At 41.4% G+C, this 16,134-nt stretch overlaps 1 protein-coding gene across 2 annotated transcripts; it reads right to left on the bottom strand.

Moving 5' to 3' along the window:
* Positions 1-7,468: 7,468 nt before the first annotated feature.
* LOC124065303 (free fatty acid receptor 2) lies at positions 7,469-10,456 on the bottom strand. 2 transcript variants are annotated; one of them, XM_046400570.1, is made up of 2 exons: positions 10,331-10,456; positions 7,469-9,632 (listed from the first exon to the last, which is right to left on the bottom strand). In XM_046400570.1, exon 2 carries the CDS (start codon positions 9,375-9,377, stop codon positions 8,361-8,363), a length of 1,017 nt encoding a protein of 338 aa, XP_046256526.1. In that variant the 5' UTR covers positions 9,378-9,632; positions 10,331-10,456; the 3' UTR covers positions 7,469-8,360. The 2 variants fall into 2 exon arrangements, with proteins under 2 accessions (XP_046256526.1, XP_046256527.1); XM_046400571.1 differs by having other exon boundaries at positions 7,469-9,629; positions 10,331-10,451.
* Positions 10,457-16,134: the final 5,678 nt, after the last annotated feature.

Below are 16,134 nucleotides of genomic sequence, written 5' to 3'. Positions count from 1 at the left end.
GACTTGCTTCAGCTTGCTTTTTGTTTCTGCTTCCTGCTGAGTAAAGAGCTTTTGCTTTTGTTGTGTTTGCAGGTTTGTTTGTTTTTGGGTTGTTGTTTTTTGTTTTTTTTTTTGTCTTTTTTTATTAAAATGTCTTCCTGTTTGGTCCGTTGAGACACTGTCAGAATAAATGGCTCATATCAAATCATTTGCCAACAAATGCTGTATATGGGTGATAACTTCATCATAGAAAAATGTCATTAACAGTCATTAATATGAAAATTAGTCATTTTTAACTAGTTTGTCAGGATTTGTTTTGATTAATAGCTGTCAGTAGAAATTAGCGGCCTTGTACACAAGAGGAAACTTGTCCTCCAATGACTAACATGAGTGTTTCGTCATCCTGTTTCATCACAGCAACATATTTAGTCGTTTACTGGCAGACAAAGTGATAATGGATTTTTTGGAGGTAATCAGCTGTAATTAACTGTGATAATCAAACAGCACTCCTTTTGTTTAAATCTGTCCAAGGATGATGAATTTATTTGGTCTAGACATGAAAAACTATTGAATTGTATTCTATTCTATATTAAACAATATCTAAACAGTAGTTTCTGTATTAAAAATCTAAAACATTGTACTTAGTAAGGATGTTTCCTGAAGATGCAGTGACACTGCATGAGCAGGTACACAGGTATATAGACAAAAGTATGCAGACACACGTCTTCATGGGGCTGCTTTTTAGGAGTTGGGCTCGGCTCCTGACTTCCAGTGAAGGTAAATCTAAAATGCTTCAGCATACCAAGACATTTTGGACAATGCTATGCTTCCAACTTTGTGGCAACAGTTTGTTGAAGGCCCTTTTCTATTCCAGCATGACTGTGCCCCAGTGCACAAAGCAAAGCTCCATAAAGACATGGTTGGATGAGTTTGGTGTGGAAGAACTTGACTGGCCCACACAGAGTCCTGACCTCAACCCCATCCAACACCTTTGGGATGAACTGGAACGGAGATTATGAGCCAGGCCTTGTGGTCCAACATCAGTGTGTGACCTCACAAATGCATGAACAATTCCCACAGAAACACTCCCAAATTTTGTGCCTTTCCAGAAGTGTGGAGGTTGGTATGGCTGCAAAGCTGCCTGTGTGTTTAGTCATTAAAGTCCCTGTCGGTGTAATTATCAGGTGTCCCAATACTTTTGTCTATATAGTGCACTTTAAATGCTACACAACAAAAGCATGTTTTCACCAGATAGGTATTTAAAAGTGTAACAGAGATCTTCATTAATACTGTGACCAGAAAACGATTGACTGTCACTTTAAAGGACAAACTGAAGAGTAGAGAGTCGTTGAAGTTTTCATCAGGGTCTGACATTTTTGACTCACTTTCTGAGCCATCCTCTCTTGTTTGCAATAATTCTCCATTGAAAAAAAACATGACTTTCTTGTGAAAGTTGGGTCACATTTTCCCCTTTAAGTCATTGTAATAGCAGTACTGTTGTAATGTTTCCTAGCTCTAAATTTAGAGTAACAACTTTTAATCAGACTGTCCTTCAGGTTTAACTGTTTTTAGACTTGTGTTTCTCTACGTATTTATTTAACTGTGAGCGTATGTAAGTAATACCTCATTAATAATCTCTCGTTTCTCCGTTAACTGGCTGCAAAAAAACCATTGAATGGCCTAAGGCTTTTTGTAAAAACATTACATTAATTCGCTATTCGATATTAATTCGTAATATCTGGCAACATACAAGTGAAACACACATCCTACAGATCAAACCGATGATTTGATGAGAAGAGAAAAACTGTGTTACGGCAGCATCAGCTTACTGCTGCACTGCGGTTTCTGTCAGCACAGAGGACCTCTTTGGTTTGACTAGACACTGACATGTGTACTTTTTTGTACCCCCAGTGACCTATTAATGAATCATCACCTCTAACCATGGAGTGCGACAAAAAAAAATCAGCTGACACCATCACATTTGAACACACAGCAAGCTTCAGACATAAGAGTGTCTTAAATTATTTCACCACTCAGACTTGGAGTGGGGGACCACAGCAGCATGGCAAAACTGCCTCAACTGTGTTTGCTTCTTTTGTTTGCAGGCCAAATATCAGGTCAGTCTGAACACAAGTCAGTCATGCTACAAAATGTGTTGGCTTTGTGTAAACTGTCGCCCAACGTTAATTTATTAATATTTGACGACTGTTAATATTGTATTCTCCTTAATATCTGTACTCTGGATCCATTTCCAACTTCTGGTATATCATTTCGGAGTGAAACGATACATTTTCATACAAATATTTAGATTATAACTCTTTGGAAATTTACCATCTGTGACAACAGTGTTGATGCAGTGAGACAAAACGTTCAACATTCTGCTTCCAAGGATCAGAAAATATGATTTAATTGGTGCAAAAACACTGCTTTTCCTCCTTTAATGAATAAAAGTAGAAGGTAGACATATGCAGCCATCCTTTCTGTGTTTGCCGGTCGCCTTTGTTATATGCACTCCTATTGTGTGCGACTTGCGAGTGTTTTGCTTATCTTATCTGCAGCATTTCATCATCACACTTAATAATCACTTCATCACACTTAGCCAAGACAGCCAGTCACTGCAATCAAACAGATATTCCAAAGCTTTTGAAATCTTTTGTCGTCTCATGTGTCTGAATTAGTATTTGCTCAGGTTTTAAAAACACTGTTTGTTGTTTGGTGAAGTTTATCGCACTGGGAGCCATCCAGTAATAGTTTGGTGTGTTGTAAAACTACGCTAAATTGACTTCCAATTTTGTTCTCCTGGTTGTTTGAGATTTCTGTTTGATCGTCTTTGTCTGGCAAACTCTGCTCCCAGCTGTCACCCAGGCATATTAAACACACGTTTAAAGTATTTTGTAGTTGACCTCTAGGTCTGCTCTGCACTTTTTAAAAGTTCCTTGTATGACAGATTGTATGAATGGTTCTGTCTTTAGCTCTGACAGCAACACCAGAGGGACTGAGGGTTAGACAGTACCCTTCCTCTCTGAGTGTGATGCGGGGTGAAACGGCAACCCTGTCCTGCCGTTTCAAAGTCGAATCCCTCAGGTACGGGGTTCAGTGGTTCAAAATGAAGTCGGGAAAGCAGCTCATCCCGAAGTCATCCAGGCAGATCGTCGTGGAGAAGAATCAAACCTCCTCCCTGGTGATCACTGAGGTAGCACGTGAGGATTCGGGGTGGTATTACTGCGAGGTTAATGTGCTGCAGAAGGACCCAGAGTTGGGCAACGGCACCGAGCTGGTCGTCTTGGGTGAGATACAAATTGCTCGTTTCAGAAATTCATGCTTGGGCGATACTGCTGTGCTGGTAATTACATCTCATTTGTATGTTTTGTGCACCAGAGCCACAGCGTTTAGTGTGAGGCAGCTCGATACAGGCGCGGCTGTGGACCATGCATCACCATAAAAGAAAGGGCCAGGATCAATCCATAAAAATTCAAGTCATGTGAAAATCCCTCGGAGTGTATCTTTTTGCCTGAACAGTTTCATGACAGATCTAGAAATAATCACCTCTGCACCATGCGCAGTGCCTTGTATCGATCTTGTCCAGGGAATTGAAACTCACCAGAAAACAAGGCAGGGAGCAATGGCCAAATTATTATGTGGAAATCCTTCATGCGGAAGAAAAGCTTCCTTTTGATTTTCTCTGGATGCAAAGCTGCTTCCACCAATAACAACTGATACTGCATGATTTTACCTGTTCTATTCTTGTTCAGCTGTTTTATATCATTTTAAACAGCTTTTTTTATTTGTTGTAGGCAAAACGTTTTGTAAAATTTGTCTTCGATGTTACATAAATGGTGATTATGGATATCAATAACAGTAGCCGCGGTGATAGCAGAGACTTCAAGAGGTGGAGGGGTTTTTTTTTTAAATCTAATACGTAGTGCTTGTTTTAATTTTCATAATACTGTTTTACACACTCTTTATTTGTTGCACATTCTACCAGTGTGCACATTGTACCATTTTCTGCACCATGCATCCTTTTTTTGCGTTGTTTCACATTTGTATTTTGGATTTAATGTTCTAAATATTTCCTCCTAAAGCTCCATTGTAATTTAGGGGAATTTAGAAGCAAAAATAATAGCGGAGGAGCGGGTCCTTTTGATTTTAGCATCCGAGGGCGAGATGAGGGGTATTCAGCCAGACCCTCTTGGTTCTCACTAAATCCGACACACTGGAAATCATCCTTGTTTTAAAAGAAATGTCTGACTCCTGTTTAATACTGCATACAGCTATTATTTGCTGCAATGAACCAGTTTACTAGTCTCAGTTGCCTCATCTAATGCGTTAACTTTGTTTCTCACTGGTTTTCCACCGCTAGCACCGCCTTCTGCCCCCCGAATTTATCTCCAGATTCCCCCGGACCCTCAGACCGGTCAGTGGGCTCTCCTCTGTCTCACCTGGGGCTTCCACCCCAGTGAGCTAACCCTCACCTGGACCTACCAGAGCACAGCAGCCAATATCGACCACCTGTCAGTCACCAATTGCACCCTTCCAGCAATCAACCCAGACGGAAACCTTTCTGAACACCCATCTGACGGAGCCCTGCTGTCCTCTGATTGGTTTGTGAACTCGGTGCCCCCGAGCCAGCCAAAATGTTTCCAGTTGATTGACAACCACAGCCAGGAAGTGTACCTCTTCAGCATGTTTTCCCTCCCTCTGAAACAGTCTTTGGCCACGGGAATCACTTTCACATGTGGGGTGCAGAACCACCCAGCCATGAGCACAGCTCTGACTGCTTCCTTCACTTGGGGTAAATAAATGCAGAGATTCATTTTCCAAACATGATAATTTTATGCAGTAGAAATTTGTCTTGGAGGCACTTGAGCAACTGGTTGTATCCTTTTTCTTTCTTTTTTTCTTTCTCTTTTTTTTCCACCAGTTTAAATTCCCATTTGGAAGTTTTCTTTTAATGATATCCTAAATGCTCCTCAGCATGGAAAAAAACAAGACTTAATATTATGCCAATCCATTTTTAATTATTTAACTTTGCTTTCGAGAAGTCGTGTTTTTTTCTTCAGTCTGTTCGGTGTGACAGATGGCTCTAAATATTACGATACCCACTGTTTGCTTTGGATTAGAAGTCTGTCAGAGGTTTAAATCATTGCTCTAATAAATGTGGACCACGTCATTGCAATGTGGAAAAAGAAAACACTGAACCCAGATGCTGGATAAATCTGAATCTGAACTGGTGAATGTATTCTGTGGTTTCTGCAAACCTTTAACTTCTTCCTGACTACCCAGCACAGTGCAGTGAGGGCCAGAAAATTGAAGCAATGAGCAGCTTTGTTATTTGATCCATCAGGTCTATTATGAATATGAAAACACAGATAAGAGCAGCTTTTTGGTTTTTATGTGCACAATCTCATACTTTTAATCAAGCAGCCAAACATTTCCTTGGGCAATTGTGTGCTTCTTGTACTGATGATTTAATCAAGACATTTTCATTTATACAAGCCTTGGAAAAGCACCAACTGGACTTATACTTCTTGAACTCTGGACACCCAAAACAACTTATTTCCACTTTGTTAGTCCAAAGGCGACTTCCTTCCAAATTAGACCGTCTGTACTGACACAAAGTTCATTGATGACAGGCCCTCGCATACCACAAATCGCTTGTTCAGTGTTTGCCCTACTTGACTGTTAATGTGGGTCAGACATTGATCATTCCAAGGCAACAGATCGGCTGCATTACTGCATACTTGAACAAATTAATGATTTTCCCAATCAATGTTTAAACACCTCTCCTCCCAGGGAGGAGGTGAATGTCCATCAACCAAAGCCAGTTCAACCTTCTTGATTTAATTCTGTCAGGCTCAGTAGCAAAAGAAGTCAGAGCTCATCAGTGTTTGCCTTTTTTTTTCCCCAGAAGCCTCCCCTAACGAGCTGATTGTGTACTTGAACGTCCTCAAGATGTGTTTCCTCTCTGCTGCAACAGTCGTGTTTTTATTGGAAGGTGAGTGAGTAAACCTCCTAGAAAGAATTACACGAAGAGGTTAAAAAAAGATATTTAATTTATATGATCTTGCACTCCACAGCAGTCAGACATTTGTGCCTGCGGGGAAAAAGATGTCGGCCATGTGAGTACAATATACCCCTCTGCCTTTGGCAAACACGTCATGTACACAGACACACACACACACACACACAGCCACACACGTGTACAAGGCTGTTTTTCTTATTGCCGTGTACCTGTAACCTATCACACATTGTTAAGCAAAAGTCAACACTGACACAACGTCCAATTATTCTCTTCCAGGAAACACAAAATGAAATAGGAGAGAAAACATAAAAAAGGTCGCCAGGTGTTCAGCACAGCTCCTCTCAGAAGACCAACCTTTGACAAACAACATCACACAAAGTCATTGCTGGAAAATATGAGCATTCGCTCTGACTTAAAATTTACTTACGCACTATTAGTAAATGTGTGTAATCCCTCCGTCACTCATATCTCATTTGATGTTTGAAAGATTCTTAAACCTTTATGTGCTTTATATTCTGCTTGGCTTCCACATGCTGTGTATCCTCTGCAACACTGATGCACTGATGCACATCAAAGCTGTTTATCTCTCCAACTCGTTATCGCTGTGGCGTGCTGACTACCGTGTTTTTGGATTTGCTCATTGTGTCAGCGGCTGGTAGTCCGCACCTCTTAGTCATTCGCTCAGGTCTGTGTGTCAAAATGAATGCTTCATGCATGATCCACCTGTCAAACCGATACAGAGATCAGCTCAACCTCCGCACAGGCCTAATCCTCACAAAACAGGATTACAGTCGATGGCAGCGCTCGCTCGTGTGATAGCATTGCCCGTGTGTGCGGTGTGTGGGGTGAGATCTTGATTCACGTGTTGGAGGAAGTTCGTTTTAAATTTAGGCCTGCCCACGCTGCCAGGAGCACCAAAGACTGCCAGTAATAATGACCATTAAATTTAGAGCGAGATGATGAATCTATAGGATAACCAGATTAGTCATGTCAGAAACAGGCTTTTTTTCCTGCTCAATAAACTTGCCATTGCTTAGGCTTAATCCTTATTTTTATTTTAACCTACTTTCTTGAATTTCATTATGTGTGTATATTTATATATAAAGCAGGCATTTCTCAACATGACTGGTGATCTGCTCATTATATCTGTATTCATGTTTATATGCGTCACTCTCTTTCAAAAAGAAAGAAGGTGGCGCATTATCCCGCTTCTTTCACACACACACACACACACACACACACACACACAAAAACAGAAGCTCCTTGTAGCTGAATGCTGCTCATGCAAAATAATCCTTTGGTCATAAGTGACGTAAAATTAATATCATATTTGTTCATGAAAATAGTTATGTAGGTTGTTTCTCTCTCTCTCTCTCTCTCTCTCTCTCTCACACACACACACACACACACACAAACAGAATCACATATTATGTGACTGCTGCGTACAAAAGAATCAATGAGTCACAAATGTAAATGATGTAATATATATTTTTATATGATTTGAGTATGAAAACATGTTTTGCCTCCATGCCTCCATGTTTAGACAATAACAACTGCTTTTAGACACATATTACACTCATTCATACATGTATACATACATGAATGCAAGTTTAGTACCACCTATGGTTAACCATGTGTGTCATACATAGTAACATGTTTCTGAGTAGATGATATTAAATAAGTAAGTATCAATATGAGCCTGCTTAAACTACAATCTGCTTGAGAAACACAACAAACACAAGTATTTGTTCACATAAAAAGCAAATTGTACATTAGCTGCGTATCATATTATCAGGGTGTGCAAAACCCAACACAAGCTCATTTTTTAACACATTTGAATCTTCCTTCGCATCTCACACTTCACAGCCGTCTTTTATTCACCAGAATATCTGACGACCAATGAGCATCTCAGTCTCAAACACACTGCATACCCTGTTCAAGGTTAGGAAAGCTTTAGCTCTTATTTCTTAGCCATGACGTCTGAAGCTGTCGCTTAGATATTCATTTTGTCGCCGCACTCGACGACACCTACAACTAGAAGAGATCCTGCGAAATCCTGCTGTTATGCAAGATATGTTTTTCATTTGACTGTGAAAGTTCAAAGAAGATCTCTGCCTCTCTGTGGTTTTACACAGTACACACAAACTGACCTACTCCGACAGACAGGAGTTTTCTGATTTTATCTCGCTTCCAAATAGGAAGTCCATGAGAGAGTCAAACAGTGATACGGACTGCACTGTAAACAGTAAGTCATTTTCATGTGTGTAAATACATAAAAATGTCATTAATTTCCAGTTTCCAGGGATGAAGAAATAACAAATTAGTGAAGGCAGCTGCTCACAGCTTCCTTTCAGTCAGCTCAGATAGCATCGATGTCCTCTGTGTTTTCCTTATCTTTTGAAGTCTTGCTGCTCGCCCCCCTGAAGTCTTCAAACACGTGACAGGACATGCACCTGCTTAGGCGTCTCTTAACCCCTTCCATCATTCTACTCACTGTTCCTCTCACAGCAGAGGAGGAGAGGTAGAAAATAAGAGGGTCGAGACAAGCGTTGAAGGTGCTGCAGAGCAGGGCCTTGTCTCTCCACTCAGGGCTTTCCCATTGAACATAACCGACAACGTGCGACACGTTGTAGGGGCCAAAACATAAAGCGAACACCAGCAGCGTTCCCAAAGCCATGCCGATGGCCCTCAGGCGCCGGCGCCGGTCAATGTGGTGCAGCTTGGACAGAATCCTGATAAAGTTGATGTAGCAGAAACAGCAAATCAGGAAAGGGATGCAGAAAAGTACTATGAAAAGCTCCAGACGCACAGGCAGGAGGACATTTAGCTGCTGCTGAGTGAAGTTTTGATAACACACCTCCCGCCTTGGTTCACCTGCATCAGAGCCAGCTGAGACATTGCGGCCTGTGTTATTCTCAGAGTTGTCGGAGCTGATAAAGGGCACGATGAACACGATGCTCAGGTTGATGAAGGAGAAAATCCAAAAGAAGACGCTGGCGGCGACAGCGTACTCGGGTCGCCGCTTCAGGGTGTGCTTGATGGGGAACGCCACACCCAGGTAGCGCTCTACACTGACCGCAGTGAGGAAGAAGGTGCTGTTGTAGATGGTCATGTAGAAGATGAAACCAGACAGTGGACAGAGGGCGTAGGGCATGTCCCAGACCATGTTGTTCATCACTTCCTGCATCTTGAAGGGCAGGAAGAGGAGAAAGAGGAGGTCAGAGATGGTGAGATTTAGGAGCAGGATGTCGATCGGCAGGGGTTTCTGCCTCACTTTCTTGCAGAAAGTGTAGAAGGCAAGGACGTTGGCCGGGAAGCCCAGGACGAAGGTGATGACGTAGACGGACAGGCACAGTCCAGTGTGGCAGTGCTGCATGGTGGCCTCGGTGAAGTCAGTCAGTCAGTCAAGGATTGAGATGTGTCACATTATATCCTCGACTCTGGAGGGAATGAATACACTGCAGCACGGGGCGGGGGGGGGGGGGTTGATCTGTCCGGCACTCCGGAACCACAGGAGACGAAGGCTTCTTATTGGGTCAGCGGCCCGGAACAAACCCGGTGAGACAGTGTGGTTTCCCTGTCCCCACCGATAAGCCAACGCTCATCGTTTCCTCGAGGGCTTTGAGCTCTGCTGATAAGAGAGAATGGAAAGAGATTACCACGCAGCGCAGCACAGTATTTCGACCTAGTGTCCATTTGACACTTGGTTTAAGAGTGCGCTGCTATACTTTTTAGACACTATATTTAAGCCCACAAGCTGAACAAGCAGGAAGAAGTCAGAGATAAACTCCCTCCCCCTCATTTTTTTTTATATTCCGTCTTAATTTCTTTCTATATCCCCTACTTCAGAGTTTATAGTAGAGCTGAATTATCTCTTAACGAGGAAACAATGTTTTGGTTCGGCACACGCATTTGTATACAAACCGTAATATTGTGTTATTGCTTCCTCCTTGTCGTAAATACGGTACAGTGATGCTTTTATCATTAACTCCCAGCCCCTGTTTTCCGCACATGCACAAACACTGGACATGTTGTGAAAATGATGACCCTCGTAAACATAATGACTTAACTACAGCAGGGAAATGAGTGTCTCAAAGCTTTAGCTGGCACAGTTTCACAATACCCTTTTGTCATCAAAACAATGTCTGTATCTAATTCCTGCATCTTTATCTTGTGTCTCCATTAGCATTCTAAAGGAGACACAAAATAAAGACCGAAGGAAATTTGAAAAATCTAAAAACAATCAAACACAACAAGAACATAATTGAAAAAAAGTAGTTTAAGGAACTATATATTAGAATTGAAAAGCTTTTTAAAAGATTTTCTTACCCTTTATGTGATGAGCTGTATCACATAAAAGTGAACGTTTGTGACAGAAACTCGACTCTTATAGTGCGGTGACAAAGCAGTGGAATTTTTTTTTGACAGCCTTGCAGAGGAATGTGACGAAACCGCAGAAGTGCCAGCAATTTAAGCAACTTGAGGACTTCCTCCCTGTCTGCAGTGGTGGTTTGTCACTTCACACGTGTTTGAAAAGAAAGTGTAGCTCTAAAAGAGGAATCAGTATTGCTTACCTTATTCAGCTGCGTGCTTCCTTGCACCCATGTGCCGATTGCTCAACTGTTTTATTTGATCTCCTCTATTCACCAGCCCTTCAGTTCCTACCTGCTGTCACCTGGCACGTCCCCCTATTTACATAATAATCTAAACATCCAGCACAGATAACAGAAATTATTATTAGGGAGCTACTGCAGCAATTTATCACCCACATTCGCCAAACATCGTTTCCGTGGTAACAACTGGCCTCTTTCTTTTTTGCAATAGGAGTGTGGACTGTCTCTGCAGGCCTGTCTGATCATATGTTATTAAATCATATTTAGCTACTTGTGGACTCTACATGGACTGTTCTTTATTATGAGAAGGAGAGAAAAGGCATTTGACACACAAGAAATGACCTGTTTGTCAGAGCCCTTCACAACATGTGACGGTGGCAGCAGGGGCAGCTATATAGTTATCCAAACAGAGGCCAGCTGTTTGAACAGCCATATACTGTATACAGTAATAACAATAATAATAATAATAATAAAACATGACTTGATTTACTCAGAGGAAGCTCATTAGACACCCAGGGATGTTAGAGTTCAGCAACCTTTTTGTATTCACCATCTGATATCATAACAGTCGGGTCAAGTGGAACAGTCAAAGTTCAGTCATGGTTCATTTTACAAAGTGGGACAAGAAGCCTTTGAAGCAGTCATGACTCAGATGTACAAAATGTCCTTTCGATGTTTTAAATGTAAGTCACTCTGAGGCTCCTTCATTTGAGCTTCGCCTCAAACATGTGATTCTCGTGCCTCTGACGTCTCATGTCTGACAAAGCTCTATTACATTCTCTATATGAACAAAAGTGTACAGACACACCTCTTTATTACTGAATTCAGATGTGGGTTGGGCTCAGCCCCTGACTTCCAGCAAAGAAAAATCTTAATGCTTCAGCATACCAAGACACAGTTTGGGGAAGGACCTTTTCTATTCCAGCATGACTGTGCCCCAGTGCACAAGACATGGTTGGATGAGTTTGGTGTGGAAGAACTTGACTGGCCCACACAGAGTCCTGACCTCAACCCCATCCAACACCTTTGGAATGAACTGGAACGGAGATTGCAAGCCAGACCTTTTTGTCCAACAAACACTGAATGAATGGGCAAAAATTCCCACAGAAACACTCCAACATGTTGTGGAAAGCCTTCACAGAAGAGTGGAAGCTGTTAGAGCTGCAAAGCTGTCTGTGTGTTTAGAATGTAATGTCATTATAGTCCCTGTTGGTGTAATGGACAGGTGTTCCAATACTTTTGTCCATATAGTGTATTTGTTCCCTTTGCCATGTCAGTCACTTCTTACCCCTGCTACTGATCATATTAAAAAATAAATAAATACATAGATTTTTAAAAAGTCCTCTTTTCAACTTCTTCCATTCCTTTGCACCCCAGACAAGCAACCACAAAAAAAATTGTGTTCCTGTTCCTGTTCGACATGTGTTCCTGTCTGAAATCGTCACTTCTGTATCCCACACATAAATCTGGACAGTCAGAATGTATTATGCAAGCTGGTGTGTTCCTCTGTGACTGCTGGCTTTACAGAATGACATCAGGGATTTTCTCCGATGTTGTTTGAGCCCAAACTTAGTGATATTTCATCACTGCAGGACAACGAGCTTCACTTTTTAGCCAGAGACAATTCACCGTCTTGGCAAGAGACAGAGGAGCAAATCAAAAGGGAAACGTAGACGAGGTCCCATTTTGCAATTTCATATTCCGCATTTTTCTTTTTGTCAACTTGTAAAATGATGTCAGAGGCAGAGTGTCATTTTCACATTAGACTATTAAAGTTGTTTCCATTGCCAAAGGAAAACCTGTAAGGCACGTAAGGTCAGATTTCCTCATGTAGGTTGTAGCTTTAACTGCGAAAGTTAGTATCAGAAGACGGAATGAAGGAAGGAATAGATGGAGCAACACCCCAAGAGAGGAGAGAAGAAGATAAAAACACTCAGCTCGCAGCTTGAAACAAAAAACCAGAAACTGAAGAAATGCAGTGTTTATCATAGGTTGGCATTTTATTGTATTCTCACTGGCAGGACAAATGAAAGCTATAAGTGTAAGAAATTGATTGAGATGAGGGATTCATTGAGATCCATGCTAACGGTGATGGTAACAGTAGCTGTTGTGGTTGCAGTATCAACAGCAGTAAGATGAATGATAGCTGATTCATTCTGCCCAGTATGTTGTGTGTGCTTATGAATGTACAAACAAAACAAAGATGGAGGTCCCCCACAGCTGTCGCAGATATGTGTGTGTAGAAGGGGATTTTCCCAGCAGCATCAGGCAGGTTGAGTATTGTGACAACAGGTCATAAATGGCAACCGAGCCACAACACTGAGGTGCTTGCAGAGTTTGCAACACTAGTAGTGGTGCCAGACAAAACTAATGTAACAGGAAGATGTTTGTGACAGTGGCACACAGAACAGAACAAGAACGTGCCTCAGATACACAGTGCACCAAACAGCAGTGAGTGTGAGCGTGTGTGTGGTTACTGAAGCAACAGGAATAGAATCATACATTATACAAGCGAGTAGTAGAAAGATTTATTGGTGTGTCAATGTATCAGGCCCCGAACAACAGAAACAAAATTATACAGGTTCCTCTCTCCTCATGGAAACAATCCATAAATGGGCTGAGGATTTTTTCTTCTTCTTCTTCAATTTCACATTTTTGTAAATTAATACTTTATTTTACCAAGACAGATATGGCTTAGTGCTCTCACTGATTCCTGTTAAGTATCCCAGAGGCTAGAGAGGTTAGGCAATAAAGCTTAATGGAGCTGCTAACTGTAAACGAATTACATTAGTGAATATTTTAAAAGAGGGTTTTACTGTTCTGTGCAGTCTCTGAATATTTCATCGAGAATAAAATGTGTGGGGAACAGCAAAAAGCTCTTGTATTAATTAATAACAAACTAATAGTATATATAGTTAATTGAAAAATATAAGCTTAAGAGCGGCCCTCAGAAACCTGTTTGAACTCTATGAGCCACCATACTTTAGAGTGATGCTACCCAGAAGACAAACTGGCTTTCGCCTTCGTCCTTGTGCCCCCTGCGCTCAGTGGGAAAGGCCACTTTGAAGTTCAGTTGACATGACTGTTAGAGAGCACAAACATGGACAGCATTGACAAGAGCTGCTCTAAATGCTGTCAACAGCCTTTTGAAGAGGAGGCCTGAGATGACTGACTGCACGTACACTCTGAACAAGTGAGCGTAACTGATGCTCACCCATGGTGACTTTTTGTAAATGATTGAAATACAAATAAACCCTCAGCTTCCTGAGACCTTCTGAGAAAGAGGAAGTAACCAAAGTAAACAACGTTATTGGGGTAACTGACATATGTGACACGGAACGCATCTCTTCTTTCTCAATAAACACCACACATCTCTTCTTTCTCAATAAACACCAAACACCAAACTTCGAATTTCCTCATCATCCGAAGTTCTGCTGCATATCTTAAGAAACATACGTGGTGGTGGTGGAAGAAGAACTCAGATCCTTTACTTAAAGCACTAATATCACAAACTATTAGTATCATTTTAATGGTAGTCTAGTGGTCCTGTGCAGAAACTGCCTCATGTAACTGATGTATTGTTATGTTGCTGCATTGTTATGCATGAATGCAGCAAGCAGGATTTTACTGCTGAAGCTGCTCAAGTTGTTAGTTGTTAGTTGCAGCTTTAACTACTTTACAATTAGGTGGCTTAATCCAATGGTTACCAGCCTAGGGGTCAAGTCACCTCCCAAAAGTCACAAGACACACTATATAGACTATATAGACTATATAGAGCATTAGGACACACCTTTTTTTTGTCGAATTCAGGTGTGGTTTGGGGCTGTTTTTCCAATGAAGGGAAATCTTAATGCTTCAGCACACCAAGACATTTTGGACAATGCTATGCTTCCAACTTTGTGGCAACAGTTTGTTGAAGGCCCTTTTCTATTCCAGCATGACTGAGCCCCAGTGCACAAAGCAAAGCTCCATAAAGACATGGTTGGATGAGTTTGGTGTGTAAGAACTTGACTGGCCCACACAGAGTCCTGACCTCAACCCCATCAAACACCTTTGGGATGAACTGGAATGGAGATTGTGAGCCAGACCTTTTGGTCCAACATCAGTGTCTGACCTGATAAATGCTCTACTGCATGAATGGGGAAAACACGGAAGCTCTTATAGCTACAAGCTGTCTGTGTATGTAGAATGCAACCTCATAAAAGTCCCTGTTGGTGTAATGGTCAGGTGTCCCAGTTCTTTTTAGTCTATATAGTGTAAATCATGAGATGATCAGTAGGAAAGGAAAAATGGTCAGTGGTGGACTTTCCTCTAATTTTTGCTTTTTTAGGAAAAGAAACACATGGAACATGACAAGAAGCCCAACAGGGAAAAAAAAAGTTCAAAGCTGCTTGTCTAAGCTTTGAAAATGTGTGAAGATTATCAAATGGGTTTTTTTTCTATGTACAGTCTTAATCTGAAAAGTAACATATGCTGAATTGTTGTGCGGTAGAAGTATAAAGTAGCATAAAATTAAAATACTCAAGTAAAGTGCAACTACAGCAAAGTACCTCACTAATTTTACTGATTATGCAAAATAGTTTATTGTTCTACCGTCACATTTCATTGATCTGAGGTCTAATGGGTCTAATAGGTTGTTGACAATCAGCTGTATGCACACTATTTTCATTTAGTTCAAAGCGGAAACAGGAAGGCTTGCAAGTGCATGCAGCTAATTTGCACAATTTCACACTTTAGCTGTCCAGTGTCTTGCAGCGGCAGACTCTGCTGCTTCTTATCAGCCTATTTGTTGTGGTCGAACACAGCAGAGACTAACCATTGTTTCACACAGGACTGTGCACACACAACAGGTTAGATGTGGCACATAAAGAATGAAGAAATCCGCTCCCATCTTGCCTCTGCAAGACCTTGGTGCGTCGGAAATAAATAGTTAATTGTGTTACATCAAGTAGCTATCTCAACAATGAAGAGATTGCGGCTCTGTGCTTCATGGACTTGAGCATCCCAGAAGCCTTCTCACTAATCCCCCTGTTAATACCCAGAGCATGAACCTATAAGCTTCCTTAAGTTTGTGGCGGAGGAAAAAAAAAATAACAACATAATTCTCCCGTCCCGACACGAGAGTTCAGTCGCTGCTAAGCCACCACATTGCTATTTGAAGGGTGACTTCGCTTCCAACATAGCCGGACTCATTTTAGTCCTGGTGACACATTCATAAAATAAAGCCTGCCATGTTGAAAAGATAATCTTGCACATTTGGCTGGCAGGCTTATCAAGTATGACCTGACTCCAAAAAACAACTGTTTGAGGACAGAAATCCGGGAGAAAAATAGAAAACAGTATGAAAGCCATGGAGGCAAAATAGATTTTCAGCCCCTGGCTCCCCGCCCATACCAACTAATCAGTTTTATAATGATCACATCAATTCCTTTTATAGAAGCGTACCAAAAGGAAACTTCCCTGTAGTCCCATTTCAAAGTGCTGTGCAGTTTGTTCTCGCTGCCAGCATGTGCAATTAAT

Source organism: Scatophagus argus, chromosome 9, assembly GCF_020382885.2.
Source record: "Scatophagus argus isolate fScaArg1 chromosome 9, fScaArg1.pri, whole genome shotgun sequence".
NCBI classification, from domain to species: Eukaryota; Metazoa; Chordata; class Actinopteri; family Scatophagidae; genus Scatophagus; species Scatophagus argus.
Note: the sequence above shows the minus strand (reverse complement) of the source record. Positions and strands in the feature narration are given on the sequence as shown.